Source organism: Nerophis ophidion, linkage group LG09, assembly GCF_033978795.1.
Source record: "Nerophis ophidion isolate RoL-2023_Sa linkage group LG09, RoL_Noph_v1.0, whole genome shotgun sequence".
Lineage (NCBI taxonomy): Eukaryota > Metazoa > Chordata > Actinopteri > Syngnathiformes > Syngnathidae > Nerophis > Nerophis ophidion.
Genome location: NC_084619.1, coordinates 26,700,121 through 26,724,835, shown reverse-complemented (window position 1 = coordinate 26,724,835; position 24,715 = coordinate 26,700,121). Strand labels below are relative to the sequence as shown.

At 40.2% G+C, this 24,715-nt stretch overlaps 2 protein-coding genes across 8 annotated transcripts in view; both read right to left on the bottom strand.

Moving 5' to 3' along the window:
- ptk7b (protein tyrosine kinase 7b) overlaps positions 1-6,993 on the bottom strand; it is a 168,197-nt gene extending 161,204 nt beyond the window's left edge. Inside the window, exon 1 of the mRNA XM_061910691.1 lies at positions 6,441-6,993. Coding sequence (XP_061766675.1) covers positions 6,441-6,537 — 97 coding nt within the window. The 5' untranslated portion in view covers positions 6,538-6,993. The remainder of the gene's footprint in view (positions 1-6,440) is intronic.
- A 3,190-nt stretch (positions 6,994-10,183) lies between these two features.
- Positions 10,184-24,715, bottom strand: part of klc1b (kinesin light chain 1b) — a 49,205-nt gene continuing 34,673 nt past the window's right edge. For all 7 annotated transcript variants that reach the window (XM_061910682.1, XM_061910681.1, XM_061910687.1 and 4 more), the window contains 3 exons: positions 17,865-17,989; positions 17,713-17,770; positions 10,184-11,277 (listed from right to left, as the gene is read on the bottom strand). In XM_061910682.1, the coding sequence (XP_061766666.1) occupies positions 11,203-11,277; positions 17,713-17,770; positions 17,865-17,989 (258 nt within the window). In that variant the 3' untranslated portion in view covers positions 10,184-11,202. The remainder of the gene's footprint in view (positions 11,278-17,712; positions 17,771-17,864; positions 17,990-24,715) is intronic.

Genomic DNA, 24,715 nt, shown 5'->3' with positions numbered 1-24,715 from the left:
GCTCCTGGTACACATGAATTGGATTTACATTATTGTTTATGGGAATAATCTATTCAGCGAGGGCAGCTTTATGTCAAAATCAATGATAATATGGGTTCGAATCAATTCTAATACATACTCAGATATATGTTATTATAGAAGTGTAGATCTGTTTGTTATTCTTAATTTTTTCTCAATGAGAATAAATGTATTCTTGCAATGTCAGGAAGGAGCTCTAAGACTTTATAACACACATTTGTAAATAACCTGCATACCATATTACCTGGCATACAATATGTATGCTCTATATCTGTGTTATTTCAGGGTTTTCATTATTTTTCTACTTGTATTGCATTACTACCCCTTTACGCTTTCAGGACATTTTTTATTCAGAGTGCCCTGTTCATATATTTACATGTTGTGCAGCAACTGTGGAATCTTTCCCAATGTGGTATAAATAAAGTATTTAATCTTACAATAAAACTACAAAAAGCATATACTCTATGCACTTTTGTTTATCCATATGAACACCAAATATTATGAGTGCTAACCTTACTACATATTCTACCTTGCCACAAAAACATTTGTTGTATAAATTGTGTTTGACACGTTACACTGCTCATAACCCAACATAAAACCAGCAAGGACGAAAGTATTTCTTGAAAACTTGTACACAAATATTATGCAGAGTATGTAAAAAAAATACACATATGTTTCTCAGCTAATACAGTAAACAAAGCAGGCATGTGATTTGAGCACAATGAAAAAGACTGAAAATATTTCCGGGGACCTGGGGGACAAAGGCCCCCAGCCAGGTCCAGGGCTGTGCCCTGGTGGGGGGGAAAAGGGCGGCAATGCCCCCCGAAGCTCCTGGTTTTTTACCCATTTAACATGCTAAAATTAACAAAGACAGCACCAATTGAAGAAAATATTTTAGTGTTTAAAGACATGAAAACATAATTATTAGAACATACATACCCCATTTATCCTAATGAATCACTGTATATGGTTCAGTCCCAACAGTATTTAGTCAAAATACCAAATGTAGACATTTCATTGTTTTTGCCAAAATAGGATATAAATTTATGAAAATAATTAAACATGTTTAGTATTGTTTACTAATATTTGAAAATAGGAAATAATAATAATGTGAGGACACTGACATATTGCATGAAACGTGTGAAAATATTTACCTTCAAGATTGTTACACCACTGACAATATTGTTTCAAGAGACTACATAAGAACTTAATATTATAAAATAGCATTATATGCAAATTTATTTCAAATAAATTGTTAACTAGAATCAATAATGCGACTCTTTGAATTTCTACAATTTCATAATATATTTTCACGTGGCTTTTTATTTTTAGAAAAACCTATTTATATTTACCTAAGCAATAATTGATTAATATTTAAAACAAACATGCGTATTTCGCAAGCAAATATTTTTTAGCTTACCTCAATATTAACTACCTTGTCTGCAACTGAAGTGGGTTGTTTGGGTGGATCTTTCCTCTCGATGTCTACGGCAGTTGTCGATGTAAACAAAGGATGAAGTCCGTAAGGTTTGCTCACTTTCGGTTGACATCCAAAAGTACCAGCTAGTGAAAAGTTTGTTTTCCTTGCTTCAAGTAGTTTCATATGTTTTTGGCGTTTCGCATGTACTTCCAAAGCCTTGAAACCTTGTGATCCATAGTCAATATTATCATGACACCACGTGCACTAAACTTTTCCGGGACAATCGATTTTCCGAATAAAATCGCCGAACTAAGTCGTAACTTCCTTCTTCCCATCAGTATCAGTGATTTCCCTTTCCATACAGTTCCATCGAAACTTATTTTTGACATGTTTATCAATTTCTTTTACTCGTGAACCGACATTGTTTATATTTGGAAAATGGCGATAATAACGTCATCATCCATAACAGATGTCCTGAATGGTCACAAGGAACATATCGACCAATCAACTACGGCGTAATATAAGCTACGTCTCGATTACAAAAGACGAATCGGCAAGTAAATGAATCTTAACTTAGGGTCGGAAAAACGGAAGATCATTCCCTCCCCGATTAAAAAAGACAGAATTCCGACTTTAGACGGAAAAATCACATGCCTGACAAAGTAAAAAATAATCTGGTGGTCAGCACCAAACCAGGTCGACTCAGAAAAAAAGGCAAGTATATATTTTAAATATGAGAAGGAAATATTAACTCCCTTTAGAAGGTCAGTAGACAGGTTCATTCTGTGGGCGATGAGGACGTTCGGTTTAAATGCCATGTCTGCTGTTTTAGCTTTTACACATTGAAAGGAGCCCTTAAAAAGAAAAAAAAAAGTACATTCCTGAAGTGAGCAAAAAAAAAACCCAAAAAAAACCCTGGCTGTCATGGCGGTACCTGGCTTGGCTCTATTCATGCATCCTATAAACACAAACCCTGAACAGCCGCCGACTCCCCTGGTGCCTGCACACAGAGCACACATTCATCCCAAAGTGGGCACCATGAGGAGGCTGCAGGGGGGCAGCATGCAGGCATACTTCAATTCAGAAGACACTTTCAGTCATTCTGACGACCGCGGCTGTGCGTCGACGCCTAATGCAAACACGACGCCTGGTGTTTGACGCTCATGCGGGGATCTGATAAAATCGACCATTTTAATACAAAGCGGATTTATCCTTTTTTCTTAAATAAGTTCTGCTTTTTCCTTCTCATTTTCGGACATATCCAATGTGATTGTGATGTTCAGTCATTCAACTTGTGAAGCATGTTGAAAACAAATAGCACCATTTCTTCCATAAAATTATAGCTGTGGTTTGTGTTATCTTTTCTTAACCAAGGACGAGTCGCTCGAATGCCAGAGCGGCATATGAGTCGGCTGGGAGACTGTCATGCAAACGGCATTATGAATACGATCATGAGAACTGGTGTCTCTCGTGTGTCATGAGAGGATGGAAGAGTAGCATTGAGAATACATTAAAGTCCCAGTGAGGCTGAGTTCTGCGATGGATGGGAAAGTGTGCTCCCATACTGCATTACTTTGCTTACCATAACAACTATCCATCCATATTCCATACCATATCTGTCTGTCTATTTGGCTAATGAGTATTTTTATAGTGTTTGCGTGGTGTTCACACTGGTATTTTTGTCATCGACCAAAAAGCTGTATAGTAAAATGCATAGAGTATGGACATGATTGAGCTTTTGTGACTTATTACGTGATGTAACATAAACATTTGAAATAGGGCTGCAATGATTAATTGGCTAGACCGATTATAAACAAATGATTTAGGTTCTGTTGCTTCTATTAATTAATGAATGTAACTAAAAAATAAAAATAAAAAATCCAGACAGCATGTAGTGCCTGAAACTTTAAATATGGCCACATATTTGTCTCGCTGGGCTGAGGCGGGATCACTAGATTGCACACACGAATGCACGAAACCTCGTTTTTCCTTTTTTTTACAAAAATTAGGAGAAACACATAATAATAATAATAATAATAATAATAATACTAATAATAATAATAATAATAATAGTAATAATAATACAAAGCCAGATGCCTAGTGTGGGAGTATTTTGGATTCAAAAGAGCCCATCAACATGGACACACAAGTCAGTTTGCCTAATTTGTTGCAAAGTGATAGAAAGTGGGGGGAAAAAACACACCAAACATAGTTTTTCCAACTGGATACAAAACTGCACTTTAAAATGTTAAATATTTAATGAAGTACATTTTTCCCAAACATAGATTGAGAGTTAATTCTATTTTTATTGTCTATCTTTTCAGAATAATTAAAAGTTATTGACCTTATTATTTACAATGGTAAAAACACAAATGAGAAATCAGTTTATTGCATTTGACAGGATTTTTTTGTTTTAAACATTAATATATAATATGATTACATTAGTGCTTAATTTGATCTCAAAATAATGATGACAATAACATAACTTATCAGCAATAGCTTTTGGGACAAAATATTGTCAAGTAAAATGGATCATCGGCCCAGGCCTACACTATGGTTCGGTTGATTGCGCTATTGAACAACTATAGTAGTACCTAAGCACCAGATTTCTGTTTAACCGAACTGAACTCAGCAAGCGTAAAAGTATCTTTAAAATCATATTAGTGTGTAAATCAGGAGTGCCCAAACGTTTTGCCTCCAAGGGCCAAAGTGAAAATGTGCCAGTGGCCCACGGGCCAAACAGCGACTTTTACGGTGCAACAGCAACGCGAGTGAGGAATTTAGCTTAATACCGCCATATATAAATATAAAACAGAAGAGCTCTATCAATAGATGGCAAATAGTTAGACTGTAATAAAAAAAATAAAAAAAATTGATTTTACGGTAAAAAAATTAAATAAAATAAAAATAAATGATAGCTCAGTCACCAGAATTTAACTAAGACACTTAAGGGTTTTTTACAACAAATTACTGTAAATTAAAAACTGTACCACTGGTGTTTTTGTGTTAAAATTCTAGTGACTGACTGGACAGTTTTACTGTAAAATACCATACATTTTACAGTGCCCATCCATCCATTTTCTACCGCTTGTCCCTTTCAGGGTCACGAGGGGTGCTGGAGCCTATCTCAGCTGCAATCGGGCAGTATGCGGTGTACACTCTGGACAATTAAGTCGCCACCTCATCGCAGGGCCAACACAGATAGACAGACAACATTCACACTTGAATTCACACACTAGGGCCAATTTAGTGCATTAGTGTAAATTGATAAATGATAATATTGTTGTTTTTAATGTAACATTTTGGCGACTGAGCTGCCATTTTAAACTATAACAGTACCACTGTAATTGTTACCGCAAAATTCTGGTGACTGAGCTGCTTCTTTTTTGCCGTAAAATCTACGTCTGTTCTTTTAACAACGCATTACTATAACATTGAAAGTTGGTACCAGTGACAATTTTATTGCACATTTCGGCGACTGGACAAAATTTACCCTAAACTCTCCTAACTTTTTGCAGGGTAGCCTTGCGGACATGCCATCAACGATTGTGTAGAGGTCAGTATGAATATGTAATAAATCCGCTGGCCACCCTCTGATAGGTGCAGCAGGGGTTAGTGCATGTGCCTCACAATACGAAGGTCCTGAGTTCAACCCTAGGCTCGGGATCTTTCTGTGTAGAGTTTGAATGTTCTCCCCGTGACTGCGTGGGTTCCCTCCGGGTGCTCCGGCTTCCTCCCACCTCCAAAGACATGCACCTGGGGATAGGTTGATTGGCAACACTAAATTGGCCCTAGTGTGTGAATGGGAGTGTAAATGTTGTCTATCTGAGATGGCCCTGCGATGAGGTGGCGACTTGTCCAGGGTGTACACCGTCTACCCCCCCCCACCCGTGTGCAGCTGAGATAGGCTCCAGCATCTCCCACAACCCCGTAAGGCAGTGGTTCTCAAATGGGGGTACGCGTACCCCTGGGGGTACTTGAAGGTATGCCAAGGGGTACGTGAGATTTTTTTTTAAATATGCTAAAAATAGCAACAATTCAAAAATCCTTTATAAATATATTTATTGAATAATACTTCAACAAAATATGAATGTAAGTTCATAAGCTGTGAAAAGAAATGCAACAACGCAATATGATGTGTTGACAGCTAGATTTTTTTGGGGACATGTTCCATAAATATTGATGTTAAAGATTTCTTTTTTTGTGAAGAAATGTTTAGGATTAAGTTTATGAATCCAGATGGATCTCTATTACAATCCCCTAAGAGGGCACTTTAAGTTCATTATTACTTTTATGTGTAGAAATCTGTATTTATAATCGAATCCCTTTTTTTATTTTTCAACAAGTTTTTAGTTATTTTTATATATTTTTTTTCCAAATAGTTAAAAAAAGACCACTACAAATGAGCAATATTTTGCACTGTTATACAATTACTGAATCAGAAACTGATGACATAGTGCTGTAATTTACTTCTTTATGTCTTTTTTCCAACCAAAAATGATTTGCTCTGATTTTGGGGTACTTGAATTAAAAAAATGTTCAGAGGGGGTCCATCACTGAAAAAATGTTGAGAACCTCTGCCGTAAGGGACAAGCGGTAGAAACTGGATGAATGGACCTTTTGGCAGGCCGAACGAAAAGACACAACAGGCCAAATTTGGCCCACTGGCTGTAGTTTGGGCATCCCTGGTCTAAATAAAATGATCTTCCATTTTAATGGCACAACCAGAGGATTCACTTTCAGAAAGATGGAGCAAACACCCCTCCCCCAAACAAACTGCATTGAAAAGTACTTTAAATTGGAGTTTGGCACATGGTGATTATTGCAAGCACTGATTTTTAAAAGTGTTCCCGTTGTTGAAAGTACAGTATAAGCTTCTCAGAGATGTTAACTGTAAAGGATTATATTAATTACCTAAACTAAGCTTTACGTGATGCCAGTGCATTATTGTCCAGTATTTTAGTTGACAATGAATCCGTACTGTAGTATTTCAAGTACCAACCTTGGAGGCTGATGATAGCGACGACGCACAGCGGACCCAGTCGTAGTTTTCTCCCGCTTTCTCCCCGTCGATCCTCGGCCACTCTCGTTAGATCCATGGCGGTCCCGGAGGTCGGCAGTTCTTCGGCTACAGGAGAGCCTTACGCGGGGAGGGAGGGTCGAAGAGAACTAAACCGGCAGGTTCCAGGCGTGGATCTCACCTGGTCTTCGAGAAGAAAGACTTGAGGGAAGAAGACGGACACATGCGGTCCGGGTCGCTTGGTCCTCAGGTGGGTCAGCGCACACTCAGGCCGGCGAGAGCACACTATTTGGGGTACGACACACGGAGACGCGCCGAAAGTTTGAATCGACCCCCTCCTCAAAAAAAGAGTAGTAGTGAACTTAGGCCGCCGTGGTTCATTACAAGCAGTTACCTCCTGCCTGGTCAAGGGGGGCCGACCACCGAGTCACTTGAGCACGGAGCGAGAGAGAGTTTCACTCCGTGTTGTTTCCAAGTTGGCTTCCTCACACTCACACTGTTTCTACGACACCATAACCCATCACTAGTAAGACGATTCCTCTTCCTGTTTGGACTTTCAAAATAATAGTCGCGCACAACTCACAACAGTACTTTAATAGGGTTTCATCCAACGTGTGGTGACTTAAACTACATCAAGTGAGGCATAGACAATTTGGGAGGTTTTTTTTTCTTGTTTTTTTTTTACTTAAATTCATATATGCAGCTCTAATCCTTGTTGATTTAGGTTGCACTTTAGGATAACAGGAAAAAGGGAGTCATAAAACGTGAATAAGTATTTGATAAAGTTGTTGTGAAATACTTTTTGGTCCCATTTGCCTTCAATGAAATAAATCAAGTAGTATTGTGAGTGTATCTTACCTTTCTATATTTGGTCCCATTTGCTCTCAATGAAATGAATCAAGTATTGTGAGTGTATCTTACCTTTCTATATTTGGTCCCATTTGCTCTTAATAAAATAAATCAAGTTTTGTGAGTGTATCTAACCTTTCTGTATTTGTATCTGAAGCAGCAATAGCGATCTTCCATGAAAACATACTTTGTATGATCACATTCATTTTGTCTTAAAGTCCAATTTAGACAAATATTTAATCCTTGATACTGTATATCAGTGTTTTTCAACCACTGTGCCGCGGCACACTAGTGTGCTGTGACATTCAGTCTGGTGTGCCGTGGGAGATTGTCTAATTTCACCTATTTGGGTTAAAAATATTTTTTGCAAACCAGTAATAGTAGTCTGCAAATGATGTGTTGTTGAGTATCGGTGCTGTCAAGATCTCGGCAGAGTAACCGTGTAATAATCTTCCATATCAATAAGTGGCAACCGTAGCTAATTGCTATGTAGATGTGTAAACAGCGGGAGGTAGCGTGCAGGTAAAAAGGTGTCTAGTGCTTAAACCAAAAATAAACAAAAGATGAGTGCCCTTAAGAAAATGCATTGAAGCTTAAGGAAGGCTATGCAGAATGAAACTAAAACAGAACTGGCTACAAAGTAAACAAAAACCAGAATGCTGGACGACAGCAAAGACTTAGTGTGGAGCAAAGACAATGTACATCCGAACATGACATGACAATCAACAATGTCCCCACAAAGAAGGATAAAAAAACAACTGAAATATTCTTGATTGCTAAAACAAAGTAGTTGCGGGGAATGTCTTTCTTATACCAAAAAGTTCTATTTTGGTTTCATCTGACCACATGACATTCTCCCAATCCTCAGCAGTATCATCCATGTATCCATTTTGGTATAAACTCAAATCGTCATGTTTGTAGGAAGAAGAATACTGAGTTGCATCCCAAGAACACCACACCTACTGTGAAGCACGGGGGTGGAAACATCATGCTTTGGGGCTGTTTTTCTGCTAAAGGGACAGGACGATTGATCCGTGTTAAGGAAAGAATGAATGGGGCCATGTATCGTGAGATTTTCAGCCTATACCTCCTTCCATCAGTGAGAGATTTGAAAGGTTGACCAAATACTTATTTTCCACCATAATTTACAAATACATTTGTTAAAATTCCCACAATGTGAATTCCTGGATTTTTTTTCACATTCTGTCTCTCACAGTTGAAGTGTACCTATGATGAAAATTATAGACCTCTGTCATCATTTTAAGTGGGAGAACTTGCACAATCTGTGGCTGACTACTTTTTTGACCCACTGTACATGAATTGATTTATGTGGACCCCGACTTAAACAAGTTGAAAAACTTATTCGGGTGTTACCATTTGGTCAATTGTACGGAATATGTACTGTACTGTGCAATCTACTAATAAAAGTTTCAATCAGTCAATTGTTTTTTGAACATCTGGTGGTTAAGCTCCCCCCAACCCCCTGGTGGCAAGGTGAGGCACTGCCTTACTTGCCTTCGACAGCACGTCACTGTTCGAATATTAAAGCATAAAAGATATCATTTATATACATCATATCTGACTTACTATGTTACATAAAAACAAGCTAGACATGTTTTAAATGACTGTTTTAGCACATTCCCTTACTTTCATTTTAGTATACTTCTTTGCGGTTTTAGTTCACATGATAGGCTGTCAGTCAGGAATAAAACTAATAGAAATTGTCGGTTATATTTTTAATTAACAACATCATCCATCCATCCATCCATTTTCTACCGCTTATTCCCTTTCGGGGTCGCGGGGGGCGCTGGCGCCTATCTCAGCTACAATCGGGCGGAAGGCAGGGTACACCCTGGACAAGTCGCCACCTCATCGCAGGGCCAACACAGATAGACAGACAACATTCACACTCACATTCACACACTAGGGCCAATTTAGTGTTGCCAATCAACCTATCCCCAGGTGCATGTCTTTGGAAGTGGGAGGAAGCCGGAGTACCCGGAGGGAACCCACGCATTCACGGGGAGAACATGCAAACTCCACACAGAAAGATCCCGAGCCTGGATTTGAACCCAGGACTGCAGGAACTTCGTATTGTGAGGCAGACGCACTAACCCCTCTGCCACCGTGAACATCAATCATTCGTTTTCATGCGCTTACTTGCCGATATATTTCCTTTACGCCACATGGGTAGTGGTGAGCTCCATTAAAGACAACACTGCCACCTGCTGGTGCAAGGTGATTACGTTCACGCTGCACATAAGTTTGACACGCTCAAGCACTAACTTCAAAATATTGTGAACGTAATTAAAACATATAAGCCAATGCAATTATCCATCCATTTTCTACCGCTTATTCCCTTTTGAGGTCGCTGGCGCCTATCTCAGCTACAATCAGGCGGAAGGCGATGTACACCCTGGACAAGTCGCAGGGCCAACACAGATAGACAACATTCACACACTAGGGCCAATTTTAGTGTTGCCAATCAACCTATCCCCAGGTGCATGTCTTTGGAGGTGGGAGTAAGCCGGAGTACCCGGAGGGAATTCACTCATTCACGAGGAGAACACGCAAACTCCACACAGAACGATCCCGAGCCTGGGATTGAACCCAGGACTGCAGGACCTTTGTATTGTGAGGCAGACGCACTAACCCATCCACCAGCGTGTTGTATCGTATGGTAAAAGTATTGGAATGTTACAACAAACAGCAGCGTGTTGTAAACTGCGCTTTATTTGACTGATTACATTGGTATTTGTTATCAACTCGGTAGAAACTCATTTTGCTTTTGCTAGTTATATTAAGAAAATTCATATGGAGTGCATAATACTGTGTAAGCACGAGTCCTGATTCACGACAAAACACAAGATGTCTAATAATGTTGAGTATTTTATTCTGTCAACATTCTTACACTTCATTAGAAGCAATCAACTGAAAGATAATGTCCCATTCCTGTGTAGCCCCTGGTTAATGGTATGGTTTTTCAACAAACTTCAATTTGAGTTTTTTTTCTTAAGAGTTAAGAAAAAGTAAATCAAAACAGAAAACACATCAAAACAATTACCTGGCTTTGTAGTTCTTTTGGGAGCTTCGCTACAAATAATAACCAAACAAAATGTCATTGAGGGATGTGCAAATAGATGACAATCACATTGTGGAGACCTAAATAAACATGCATCACATTCTCATTAGTGTAAACATAAAAATAATGAATCACTATAATAAGCCTACATACATAAATGGCACTAGACATCATTCAGGGAAGCACATGCAGGATAACCATATTCTGTACATCTTTTATGTACATTGCTCAATCAAGTTAAACTAAATGAGATGTGTGTGTTGTCGCGGCAGGACAAAAACTCTAAACTACAAGATGCGAACATAGCAGCCAATTCTTCATTACTTTTTCTAGCTGTGAGTCACATGATGACAGTCGGATATCATTCACCCTGTATCATAAAGCTTTAACCCAAATATGTACAGTATCTCAACAAGCAACTGTAAAAATGCCACATATTAACAATCATAGCAACAATTCTACAAAAGTAATTTCTACTGAGAGAGGTAAAATCTACAATTATTTTTCACATAGAAATAAAAATCAGCATGGTTAAAAATGGCACGAGACACAAGAGGGAAAAGAGACAAGGAGAAACGCAACAGTTCATCAAGTAATGTCATGGCCTCTTCACTTAAATCAAAGTGCACAGTGATCAAACATGGAATAAAACAAGGGATGACAGGCACTGTTACAAGACAATCCCCAATGTGTGAACACAGTATAACAACTTCAAAAGGGTCTTTGGAGTTTCAAAAGGAAACATCTTTGGGTGGCAGGCCCAGAAGTTTCCACTTAGGAGTGTCGCTGATGAGGTCCACTTGGAAGTCAATCTCAGTTTCCTGAGTACAGGTTGGTGGTGCTGGAGCTGAGGCCTCGGTGGACCCTCAAATTATTGCTTCCCCGTGTCTACCACACAAATAGGAATTGCGTTATTAGAGGTTGGTGGATACATACATTTATGCACATAATCACGTTTCATCAAACATATATCAACCTTGTTGCCCTAGGGCAGTGTTTTTCAATCTTTTTTAAACCAGGGCACATTTTTTGAGTTAAAAAAATGCGGAGGCACACCACCAGCAGAAATCATTAAAAAAACGAAACTCAGTTGACAGCAAATAGTCGTCGTCGCAATTGTTGGATATGACTTAAAAGCATAACCAAGCATGTATCATCATAGCTCTTGTCTCAAAGTAGGTGTACTGTCACCACCTGTCACATCACACCCTGACTTATTTGGACTTTTTTGCTGTTTTCTTGTGTGTAGTCTTTTAGTAGTTGTCTATTTTGGTGGATTTTTCTCAAGATTTTTCCTGTAGCAGTTTCATGTCTTCCTTTGAGCAATATTTCCCGCATCTACTTTGTTTTTATCCTTCATTGTGGGGACATTGTGATGTCATGTTCGGATGTACATTGTGGAAGCCTTTTTTGCTCCACAGTAAGTCTTTGCTGTCGTCCAGCATTTTGTTTTTGTTTACTTTGTAGCCAGTTCAGTTTTATTTTTGTTTTGCATAGCCTTCCCTAAGCTTCAATGCCTTTTCTTAGGGGCACTTACCTTGTGTTTATTTCTTGTTTATGCATTAAATACCTTTTTACCTGCATACTGCCTCCCGTTGTATCAACATCTATAAAGCAATTAGCTACCTGCTGCCATCTACTGATATGGAAGAGTATTACACGGTTACTCTGCAGAGCTCTAGACAGCACCGACACTCAACAACAACATATCATTTGCATACTATAATTACTGGTTTGCTAAAAAATATTTTTAACCCAAATAGGTGAAATTAGATAATCTCCCAAGGCACACCAGTGGTTGAAAAACACTGTCCTAGGGCAGTGGTTCTAAACCTTTTTTCAGTGATGTACCCCCCAGGGAACATTTTTTTAATTCAGGTACCCCCTTATCAGAGCAAAGCATTTTTGGTTGACAAAAAGAGATAAAGACGTAAAATACAGCACTATGTCGTCAGATTCTGATTTACTAAATTGTATAACAGTGCGAAATTTTGCTCATTTGTAGTGGTCTTTCTTGAACTATTCGGGAAAAAAAAGATATAAAAATAACTAAAAACAGGTTAAAAAATAAACAAATGATTCAATTATAAATAAGGATTTCTACACATAGAAGTAATAATGAACTTAAAGTGCGCTCTTTGGGGATTGTAATAGAGATCCATCTGGATTCATGAACTTAATTCTTAACATTTCTTCACAAAAAAATTAATCTTTAACATCAATATTTATGGAACATGTCCACAAAAAATCTAGCAGTCAACACTGAATATTGCATTGTTGCATTTCTTATCACGGTTTATGAACTTACATTCATATTTTGTTGAAGTATTATTCAATAAATATATTTATAAAGGATTTTTGAATTGTTTCTATTTTTAGAATATTTTTAAAAAATCGCACGTACCCCTTGGCATACCTCAAAGTACCCCCAGGGGTACGCATACCCCCATTTGAGAACCACTGCCCTAGGGGATACTGGGTAACACATGGCACACTGACAAAGCTTAACCTATTGTTACTATAACAATCTACAAGATTAATATAGGTTGCCTCTCTCTCTTCCCCTCCATCTTTCGGTATTCCTTTGTTATATCCAGTTATCATTATGTATATGTATTGTTGCATTTGAACAATAGCATTGTTGATAATAGAGGAAAATTACTGGTATTGTTCATTTTCAATAGCACTATTTCTATTGGTATTTGTATTGCTCCAGTTGTAGTGTAAAAATGCTCATTGTCATTTCTGTATTATCATTTATTTCTTTGCTATCACTTTTACCATCATTTGTACGTATGGTATGTGCTGGTGTTTTTCTATTGTTGTCGTTTTTGTTGTTATTGTTGTGTTTGCTGTTGTTTTTTTTGTCTCTCTATCTAATCCCCCTCTTGTCCCCACAATTTCCCCCTTTGTCTTCCTCTTTCTATCCCCTCCTCCTCTGGCCCGGCTGCACCAAATGATAATATAAACACATTTAATAAAGTCAAATTCAAATAAGGCAACAAGAGAAGTATCCTACACCTCTCTTTTGTAAAGTAAATCTGAACAGCCAATATGGGCATCTGCATCAACTATATGATTTGCCTGAGAAGCTGGACAGGACAAAAAAAAAAAAAGAGGTTGGCGGAACAATCTAAATATCGATACCAGGCTAGTATCGGGTCAATGCTAGCATGACAAGATCGATACTTTTCAGTTCTCTACTATGTTCATTTTCCAGAGGTGTTTTTTGTTGTGTGGTGTGTTTGAAATATGTTTTACACATTTATATATTGTTCACAGAGACAGTAGGGTTTTGGGGCAAAAAGTCACAGGATTTGAATTAGATCCAAAAGCAATTTGTGGACTACAGATTTAATTTTGCTCAAAAATTGTGTGTAAAACAGGGAATACTTGTATACGGTTATATTTTTATATTGGTAAATTGTTCACAAATAAGTAGGAGTGTTCCTATCCGATATTGCTATTGGTCAAATATCAGCAAAAAACATGTAGTGAATGATATCGGCTATCACCAAAAATCTCCAATATAAGCTCCGATGCGAGCAGTCTTGCAGCGTATTTACTAGTGCAAAGTTGGGCAGCCATTCAACATCTAATGTCCGCCAATAAACACACGATGTTGGTCTTTTCTTGTATTTTAGTGAAGTCGTTTACAAAAGAAAAACATGGTAGGCTACTAGGAGCTAACCAACAGCTAAGCACACAATAGCACACAATCTAGAAATACATGTCCTTAATCGAACAATAATGAAATGATAAAAAATTTTCAATATAAGTACAAAATAATTATGGTTGCATATTACTTACAGATACAAACTTTCCAAAGCAGATGCGTACTAAAGAAACAAACGTGTCCACATCTTTCAACCTACGGCGGCATAAGCTTAATTTAAGGAATTAATGTGACCAGTGGTGTCATCAAAAACAAATTAACACTCCATGTAGTGTTTTTCATTTTTGACATTGTTCTCTGAAAAATTTTAATTCATATGCCTTTTCAACATTCCACACTACAAAATAAAAGCATGTACTATGATTCCTGCTGATATTATATCGGATTAATATCGGTATTGGCTAATACTCAAATCGTTGTATCAGGACACTCCTACCAATAAGTACTGCATGTTAATGAATATATTGTTTTGTTTGCCTGTCTTTTATTCTCATTATAATCATGATCAAAAAACTGAAGGCAAAAATCCCAAAATAATTCAACGATCGTGAAAGATGTCAAAGGAAAAAGTGTTGGCATGTACATATTTACTGCACCTGTGTTTACTTAGTATGTGATCAATACCAACATTTGTAGTATATACGTAGACTCCAAACATGAGCACATCAGTTTTGGGGGAAAGAATGAAAACAATTTTACATAAGTGAAACAATAGAAATAGTAAGTCTTCTTTCTTTGTTGTTTGCACATGTGGTCAAAACCAAAAAAAGGTTAGCCTAGCACCGACAGAAGATTTTTGCTGTTGGACCAAAGACTGAGCAGTAAAACATAGTGTGGCATTAGGTAAGCATAAAGTGAGGACTTTGTTGGGAAGCTTTCAGAGCTTGTTTTGTGTGCTATGCTGGAGTGCCTCAAATATTCCCAACAAAAAGGCTGCCTGCTGGATTAAATAGTTTTATATTCAGTTCAGTTTGAATGAAAAGGCTTTGAAAAAAGTTTTTTACGACAAGTGTTCTCTGAACTGCCACACTTGAGAGTAGACAGATGAAGAGAAGCAGCAATACAAGCACATTTTATCCTAAATAAATCTCTTGTCAGTCAAAATAAGTGTTATATGTGCTAATAGTTGAAACCAGGGCATTCAAGCGATTAAGACATTTAATCGCAGTTTGTTCAAAGTTAACTCAAAATTAATTGCAGATAGATATTGTTCAAAGTTAACTCAAAATTAATTGCAGATAGATACATTTTTCATTAATATTAAAAGGGAACTGCACTTTCTTGGTGGGGAATTTTGCCTATAGTTCACAATCATTATGGGAGACAAGACAAGCAGCAATGCAGCTAATCGGAACAATCAATTCTACCTCTAAATCACTTTAAAAATGCATTGAAACAACAATGCTTAATTTACGTGCTGTAACCTGGATTATAACCAAGATGTAGCCACATTGTTATTGTATGAGCGAACACAAAGGAACTGTTTCTTTTATCATAGTAACACATCGTCATGCTTTGGTATTAGCCATAAAATCTGGTTACGGAAAGACATGAGCAGCTTCTACGACAGCACAAAACGCGTTTGGGTTTGTAATGCACAACACTGGGATACGACACCAATTTTTACTAACTGAAAAAAATGAACAATCATATTACAGTATCTGTAAAGTATTATCTCACATTTATTTTTTTGTTTGTACACAGATGAGCAAGCCAAACAGCGTATGTACTGTAGTTGTACTAACACGCATGACGTGCTGCATGTATCATGATAGATATTAAAGTGCACAGTTGTTAGTCCAGTCCAGCTGGCCGGGTACGTTTCTTGTGGATTTTGGGTAGGCACGCCATTTATGTCGAAATAGCTTGGCTCCAAGTTTAATATTTATAGCGTCAAAATCGTGTTCACCTCTCTCTCTCTCGGCTTCCGTCTGCTTCCTTCCTGCTCGCTTCTATAAGCAGGAGTATATTTAGGTTCAAAAGTATAAGGTTGTAATTCCTCATTTGTCGTCTTTGTTGTCTGTTACCAAGCCTGCCGTGATTACACATTCATGTTTAATTCCGAAAGTAGAAACACATATTTGTTGCCAGAAGTGGGAACAGAAATCAATGCGTGGAATAAATCAGTCACGGAAATTATTAAAATGATCAAAATACAGTAAATATTGAACATATTACATATATTTATGATAATATCTGTTAGTAAATTATATACATATTCTTGCAGTGTGTATACAAAATGTTCTTAGAGAGTTTTGAAGTTGTCTTAGAGGACTTTGAAGGCTACAACGGTGACACCCATTCGTCACATCTTTCAACCATTTTTATCATCTTTAAAATCGAAAAAAAATAAAAGATGTGCGTTCTTGTCTCTCCTAAGAATAGTGAAGGATAGGCAAAATTCTAGAAAAAAAGTGCAGATTCCCTTTTAGTATATTCTAAACAGATCATATTCACGTTGTTATTACCATGCAAAGAAAATTAGTTAGTTTTTAAACATTATGCTTTTTTTAAACAGCTCAACAAAAAATGGAAATAAACACACTTTAAAAACAATTTAAAAAAACTACAGTGCATTGGTCATTTGCCAGATTTTGTAGGAATGCAGAATTTATATTTCTGTCGCGGGAGCACTTGCTTTTAGATGAGAGGAGCTACACCATATGTAGATATACATTTTGCACATTGATACAACAAAATGTGGATTTTTAACATCATGTCTTGATTGTCAAAATGTTTGGTAATGCAATTTGTGACATTTCTACCTGAATAAATGCTTCTGATATTCTGTGCAAAACATTTTGTACAAGTTAATGGTCTTTATGTCACTGCATAACAATCTTTTAATTTTCTCTATTTATTATTAAAATGTAATATTCAGCCTGCTAAACAATCTGTACTTGTGGACTATCAATCAGAACAGGTTATAAAAAAATATACATTTAATTTATCTGCCAGAAAACATTTATCTTGGTAGAAATATCACAGACGACATAACAAAACATCTTTGACAAAGCATGCTCGTAATGTAGGACAAGTTTAAATTTTGTTATGTAGTTAGCACCAGACGTGACGCATAGCGCTATTATTTTTGAAGCTGGAATTGTGCGATTGGTATAAGAAGAGGTGTTTTGAGATGTTTTAACGGCGTAAAAGTTTCTGATTGAAAAAAATACTCTCGACCTCCTGCTTATGGGGTTTCTTTTATCTTGAGCTTTTATTACTACTAAATCAGTCAGGGAAACAATCTCCATGTTATGCTATCAATGCACTGAATGGTAGTCCAAACACAGAAGTAAAGCGCCATTTCTCTGCAAGCGGCAAAGTGCGCGGGTACGCTTTTGTTCCAATGAAGTCGTCTTCCAAGTCGATCGAAAATAAAATAGTCTTGTTGGGAAAACACCTTACCATGGTTTTAGATCTGGGATTCCATAATGTACCGTTTTCTTTGTGCATTTCTGCTTGCTATTTTTCCACTTGTGGCTCAACAGTAACAGAAAGCCATTACATCTGCCACACTACGGAATGCACCAAGGGTCAAAAAGGAGTAAATACGCATGCGCCGTTAAAGTAACTTATAGTTAACGCGTTATTATTGCCCCAGTTGAAACACAGTGTAACATACTGTAGTAAACATGGCCACTCACCTGAAAAGCCTCTTCACCTGTCTTGTTCAGATAGTTCAAAGACGCAGCTCGCTTCATGCTGGTGGACAAACAAAGTTCACATTTAAGATGACATTTGCTCAAAGAATTCCACTGGGAGTGTTCAAAGCTGACTTTCTGTGTGCAGCTCTTACTTGGTGCTACGAGGTTCAGGAGGTCCGTTGCCCTGCAGTTTCTTGACCAACAGCTCGCTGCTACGGCGCAGGACATCTCTGAGCTTGCCCAGAGAGCCGCTACGCTGGAGGGTTCCGCTGCCGTCCTGCAGAAACACACTCATCAAGACACCTGCTCAGCACACCTGGCAACAAACTAAGTGACACAAGACAATCAGTTTGGCACATAACAGTCCAAAATGTCTCCACCGAAGGACGTATGCAGAAACATTAAAGGGTTGATACATTAGTACATTCAGGAAGCCCAACTCAAACTAATTTAGAATAATGTTAGGTATATAAAGAAAACATCAACATTCTAGCTTTGTGTTGTAGGTGGCAAAGCAAATGAATGTAACGTCTCACCTTATATCTTAAAAATGAATTAATTTCATTTCAGATACAAAACTGTGGATACACTCAATGAGTTGATGTGCATCAGCTGTCTTTAGTAGTTGATTTAGACTGGCATGGTCTTTACTCATGATATCCAAATGATTTATTTTAAATCATTATTTTCAACCTGGTGTATGTTTTACTGCTGTTTATACATGGACTAGTTCCTGATAATTGTACCATGACCGCATCACCAAGAGGGGGTGCTGTGAGTCCATTGCAAACATAAAGGTTAGGTGACACACCAAAGTTCCATTCTTTTGTAACCAAATTAAAAATAACTCCAGTTAGTGCAGCAATTATACTAGTGGCGGCTCAACACAACAATCCTGTTGTCTCATTAGCATTTTTTATACACAATAAAGAGTAAAATTTTATTATGAAATGCAATAAATTCTCTTTCAGCTCTCTGCCAAAGGTCAAGATGCTGCCAGCAGCTACTTTGTTATTCAAACAGTCTAGTGCAGTGCTATCCATGGTACACCACTTGTGGCCTGCGGTCCAAATCCGGCCCCTGAATGACAGTAGACCAGCCCAGAAGTTTAGTTCAAAAGAACTTGGAAGAGACTAACATTTGTGCAGCAGATTCCTAAAGGGGATCTATGATGAATTTTGTCTTTTCTGACCTATAAATGTTGTTACAATTTCGGATACTCGTGTCAAAAAGTATCAAATTTTAGGGTTAATGTATTTTGCCGTGAACTTGCATGCAGTTTTGGATGCCTCTGTTTGCAGGGTTTTGCGATCCGGCTACTATTATTTCTATGCTATAATCATGGTTTCACAATTATGCATTGATTAACTTCACAATTTTTTTTTAATAAAATCACATATTCCTTAGAGATTTTGATGTTATTTTATACTGTCGGAAACAACAATAATAATTTTTTTTTTTAATAACAGTACAAAATAATAAATATAAACAATAAGTATTATTAGTAATAAATAAATAAATACTTGTATTATCAATACAAGAGTAAGATTTATTTTATTGATCCCAAAAGGAAAGATGTTACTAATAAACTTAAGCGTTATTGTCAACAACTGTGATCACTTATCCATGCCTTTATGTTAATGTTTAATCATCTATATTACATCCATCCATCAATTTTCTACAGCTTGTCCCTTTCGGGGTTGCAGGGGTGCTGCAGCCTATCCTAGCTGCATACGGGCGGAAGGCGGTGTACACTCTGGACAAGTCTCAACCTCATCGCAGAGCCACAACATTCAAACTCACATTCAAACACTGGAACCAATTTTTCTGTTTGTGCTTTGTTAATAACTGGAATGCACATAATTAGATCCCATGGTATAGTAATGGTATTCTACAGTGTTATATTAGTCGTATACACTTGCTATGTTAACTCGCAATGCCTAAAGTTTATTCAACACAAGCAGGAAGAAGTAATATCTAACTTTGAATGGTCACTGAATGAAGCCATTGACAAGAGTACCTGTTGCTGTTTGTTTACACTGAACACACATAATGCTAAATTACTGATTGGAAGTGACACGTTCGTATTAAACTCAAGTCTTCCTGAAGTAATTAGTCACCAAAATTATGTATTCAAGTTGTTATGTCTTAGTTTTACATCGGCTTGTAAAGCTTTGTGGTGATCCCGCAAATGCTGCACAATATTAATGTATTTCCGCAACTTTCTTTTGGCAGGTTTTGCAAATGCCATCGCCTAAAGACTTCTTGGTCAATTTTTATGTAGCGGAAATGTTACCAAACTGCAGACTTTAGAATTGTTTTGGGAGGAAACAGCTGGCTGCTTTGTCCTGCTGCCATTCTAAGCTACCGTAGCACTACTAGCATGTCTGTAAATGCGAATGAGCATGTGCAACGCTGGTGTAACTTTTTTTTTGTTCCCTGCAGGTTGTGCCAAAAATATTGTACCAGCATAACGTCTGTTTTTGTCTGGTTTAATAACCCTGACATTCATAGTCACGTTGAATAGGGTAAGCCCTAGCAAAAGAGGGAGGAGCTTGTCCCCTTCAGCTTCAGGCTTTGAGGAAAAACAAAAAAAGGTAGGATTAGGTATTATTTTCATCTAATTTTGGCATGTACTGCTTTTATATTATTACTTTGAACTGTTTTATATTAAAATGTTTTATCCTGTAAAGCGTCTTTGAGTACTCTGTAAAGCGCTATTCCAAATAAAATGTATTATTATTATGTGCAAAAGACTAACATGTGGAATGCAGCGAAATAACGGATGCTAAAGCAGCTTATTTAAGCAGATCTGAATCAATCTGCTCCTCGCTGAGCAGCCACCTTAACGTGGTAGAGGAGTTTGCCTGTCCCAATGATCCTAGGAGCTATGTTGTCCGGGGGCTTTATGCCCCTTGGTAGGGTCTCCCAAGGCAAACAGGTCCTAGGTGAGGGATCAGACAAAGAGCAGCTCGAAGACGTCTATGAAGAATAAAAATCATGGACCCAGATTTCCCTCGCCCGGACGCGGGTCACCGGGGCCCCCCTCTAGGGCCAGGCCCGGAGGTGGGGCACGATGGCGAGCGCCTGGTGGCCGGGCCTGTTCCCATGGGCGACGTGGGTAATCCCTCCAATGGGCTCACCACCCATAGCAGGGGCTATAGAGGTCGGGTGCGATGTGAGCTGGTCGGCAGCCGAAGGCAGGGCACTTGGCGGTCCGATCCTCGGCTACAGAAGCTAGATCTTGGGACGTGGAACGTCACCTCACTGGGGGGGAAGGAGCCTGAGCTAGTGCGCGAAGTGGAGAAGTTCCGGCTGGATATAGTCGGACTCACTTCGACGCACAGCAAGGGCTCTGGAACCACTTCTTTCGAGAGGGGCTGGACTCTCTTCCACTCTGGCGTTGCCGGCAGTGAGAGGCGACGGGCTGGGGTGGCAATTCTTGTTGCCCCCCGGCTCAAAGCCCGCACGTTGGAGCTCAACCCAGTGGACGAAAGGGTAGCCTCCCTCCGCCTTCGGGTGGGGGGCGACGGGTCCTGACTGTTGTTTGTGCTTACACAACAAAAAGCAGTTCAGAGTACCCACCCTTTTTGGGTAGACTCGAGGGAGTACTGGAAAGTGCTCCCCCGGGTGATTCCCTTGTCCTACTGGGGGACTTCAACGCTCATGTTGGCAAAAACATTGAAACCTGGAGAGGCGTGATTGGGAAGAATGGCCGCCCGGATCTGAACCCGAGTGGTGTTTTGTTATTGGACTTTTGTGCTCGTCAAAGTTTGTCCATAACAAACACCATGTTCAAACATAAGGGTGTCCATATGTGCACTTGGCACCAGGACACCCTAGGCCGCAGTTCCATGATCAACTTTGTAGTTGTGTCATCGGATTTGCGGCCTCATGTTTTGGACACTCGGGTGAAGAGAGGGGCAGAGCTTTCTACCGATCACCACCTGGTGGTGAGTTGGCTGCGATGGTGGGGGAGGATACTGGACAGACCTGGCAGGCCCAAACGCATTGTGAGGGTCTGCTGGGAACGTCTGGCAGAGTCTCCTGTCAGAGAAAGTTTCAATTCCCACCTCCGGAAGAACTTTAAACATGTCATGAGGGAGGTGCTGGACATTGAGTCCGAGTGGACCATGTTCCGCACCTCTATTGTCGAGGCGGCTGATTGGAGCTGTGGCTGCAATGTAGTTGGTGCCTGTCGGGGCGGTAATCCTAAAACCCCTTGGTGGACACCAGCGGTGAGGGATGCCGCCAAGCTGAAGAAGGAGTCCTATCGGGTTCTTTTGGCTCATAGGACTCCGGAGGCAGTGGACAGGTAACGACAGGCCAAGCTGTGTGCAGCTTCAGCGGTCGCAGAGGCAAAAACTCGGACATGGGAGGAGTTCGGGGAAGCCATGGAAAACGACTTCCGAACGGCTTCGAAGCGATTCTGGACCACCACCCGCTGCCTCAGGAAGGGGAAGCAGTGCACTATCAACACCGTGTATGGTGCGGATGGTGCTCTGCTGACCTCAACTGCGGGTGTTGTGGATAGCTGGAAGGAATACTTCGAAGACCTCCTCAATCCCACCAACACGTCTTCCTATGAGGAAGCAGTGCCTGGGGAATCTGTGGTGGGCTCTCCTATATCTGGGGCTGACGTTGCTGAGGTATTAAAAAAGCTCCTCGGTGGAAAGGCCCCAGGGGTGGAGGAGATCCGCCTGAAGTTCCTTAAGGCTCTGGATGCTGTGGGGCTGTCTTGGTTGACAAGATTCTGCAGCATCGCGTGGACATCGGGGGCGTTATATCTGGATTGGCAGACCGGGGTGGTGGTTCCTCTCTTTAAGAAGGGGGACCGTAGGGTGTGTTCCAACTATCGTGGGATCACACTCCTCAGCCTTCCCGGTAAGGTTTATTCAGGTGTACTGGAGAGGAGGCTATGCCGGATAGTCGAACCTCGGTTTCAGGAGGAACAGTGTGGTTTTCGTCCTGGTCGTGGAACTGTGGACCAGCTGTATACTCTCAGCAGGGTTCTTGAGGGTGCATGGGAGTTTGCCAACCAGTGTACATGTGCTTTGTGGACTTGGAGAAGGCATTCGACCGTGTCCCTCGGGAATTCCTGATGGGAGTGCTCAGAGAGTATGGGGTATCTTATTGTGGTGGTCCGCTCCCTGTACGATCAGTGTCAGAGCTTGGTCCGCATTGCCGGCAGTAAGTCGAACACATTTCCAGTGAGGGTTGGACTCCACCAAGGCTGTCCTTTATCACCGATTCTGTTCATAACTTAAAAGGGTGGAATGCCATCTCTGGGTTGGGGAGGAGACCCTGGCCCAAGCGGAGGAGTTCGAGTACCTAGGAGTCTTGTTCACGAGTGAGGGAAGAGTGGATCATGAGATCGACAGGCGGATCGGTGCGGTGTGTTCAGTAATGCGGACATTGTACCGATCCGTTGTGGTGAAGAAGGAGCTGAGGCGGAAGGCAAAGCTCTCAATTTACCGGTCGATCTACGTTCCCATCCTCACCTATGGTCATGAGCTGTAGGTCATGACCGAAAGGATAAGATCACGGGTACAAGCGTCCGAAAGGAGTTTCCTCCGCCGTGTGGCGTGGCTCTCCCTTAGAGATAGGGTGAAAAGCTCTGCCATCCGAGAGGAACTGAAAGTAAAGCCGCTGCTCCTCCACATCGAGAGGAGCCAGATGAGGTGGTTCGGGCATCTGGTCAGGATGCCACCCGAACGTCCCTAGGGAGGTGTTTAGGGCACGTCCAACCGGTAGGAGGCCACGGGGAAAACCCAGGACACGTTGGGAAGACTATGTCTCCCGGCTGGCCTGGGAACGCCTCGAGATCCCCCGGAAAGAGCTAGACGAAGTGGCTGGGGAGAGGGAAGTCTGGGCTTCCCTGCTTAGGCTGCTGCCCCCAGAACCCGACCTCGGATAAGCGGAAGAAGATGGATGGATGGATGAATCAATCTGGGCAACATGTTGAAACAGGGGTTAGTGCATGTTCCTCATAATACGAAGATCCTGAGTTCAATAGTGGGCTCAGGATCTTTCTGTGTGGAGTTTGCATGTTCTCCCCGTGACTGTGTGGGTTCCCTCCAGGTATTCTGGCTTCCTCCCGCCTCCGAAGACATGCACCTGGGGATAGGTTGATTGGCAACACTAAATTGGCCCGAGTGTGTGAATGTGAGTGTGAATGTTGTCCGTCTATCTGTGTTGGCCCTGTGATGAGGTGGCGACTTGTTCAGCGTGTACACCACCTTCCGCATGAATGCAGATGAGATAGGCTCCAGCATCCCCCGTGAACCCGAAAGGGACAAGCGTTTGAAAATGGATGGACGGATGAATTAATCTGTGAGGTATAGGTCTACCTAATATTGTGACCGGGTGAATATTTATTAAATTTATTTTCGACCGCGTCTGAAAAATAGCGGTGAGGATCTTTAACTTTGGAGAAACTGGGCGTGGTTGTATTTGCAATCTGGGAAACCCTTCAAAAATCCATCATGCAGACAGACTCAAAATGTGTTTGAAAAAAAAAAGCATACACTATATTGCCAAATGTATTTGGCCACCTGCCTTGACTCACATATAAACTTGAAGTGCCATCCCATTCCCAACCCATAGGGTTTAATATGATGTCTGTCCACTTTTTGCAGCTTCAAATCCTCTGGGAAGGCTGTCCACAAGGTGTGTTTATAAGAATTTTCGACCATTCTTCCAAAAGCGCATTGGTGAGGTCACACACTGATGTTGGTCAAGAAGACCTGGTTCTCAGTCTCCGTTCTAATTCATCCCAAAGTTGTTCTGTCGGGTTTAGGTCAGGACTGTGGAGGCCAGTCAAGTTTATCCACACCAGACTCTGTCATCCATGTCTTTATGGACCTTGCTCTGGCCCGCTCCAAACTGTTCCCACAAAATTGGGGGCTTGGATATGTCCAAAATGTTTTTGTATCTTTGAGCATTCATACACCTGTGGCCGGACCAAGTGATTAGGGCACCTGATTCTGATCATTTGGATGGT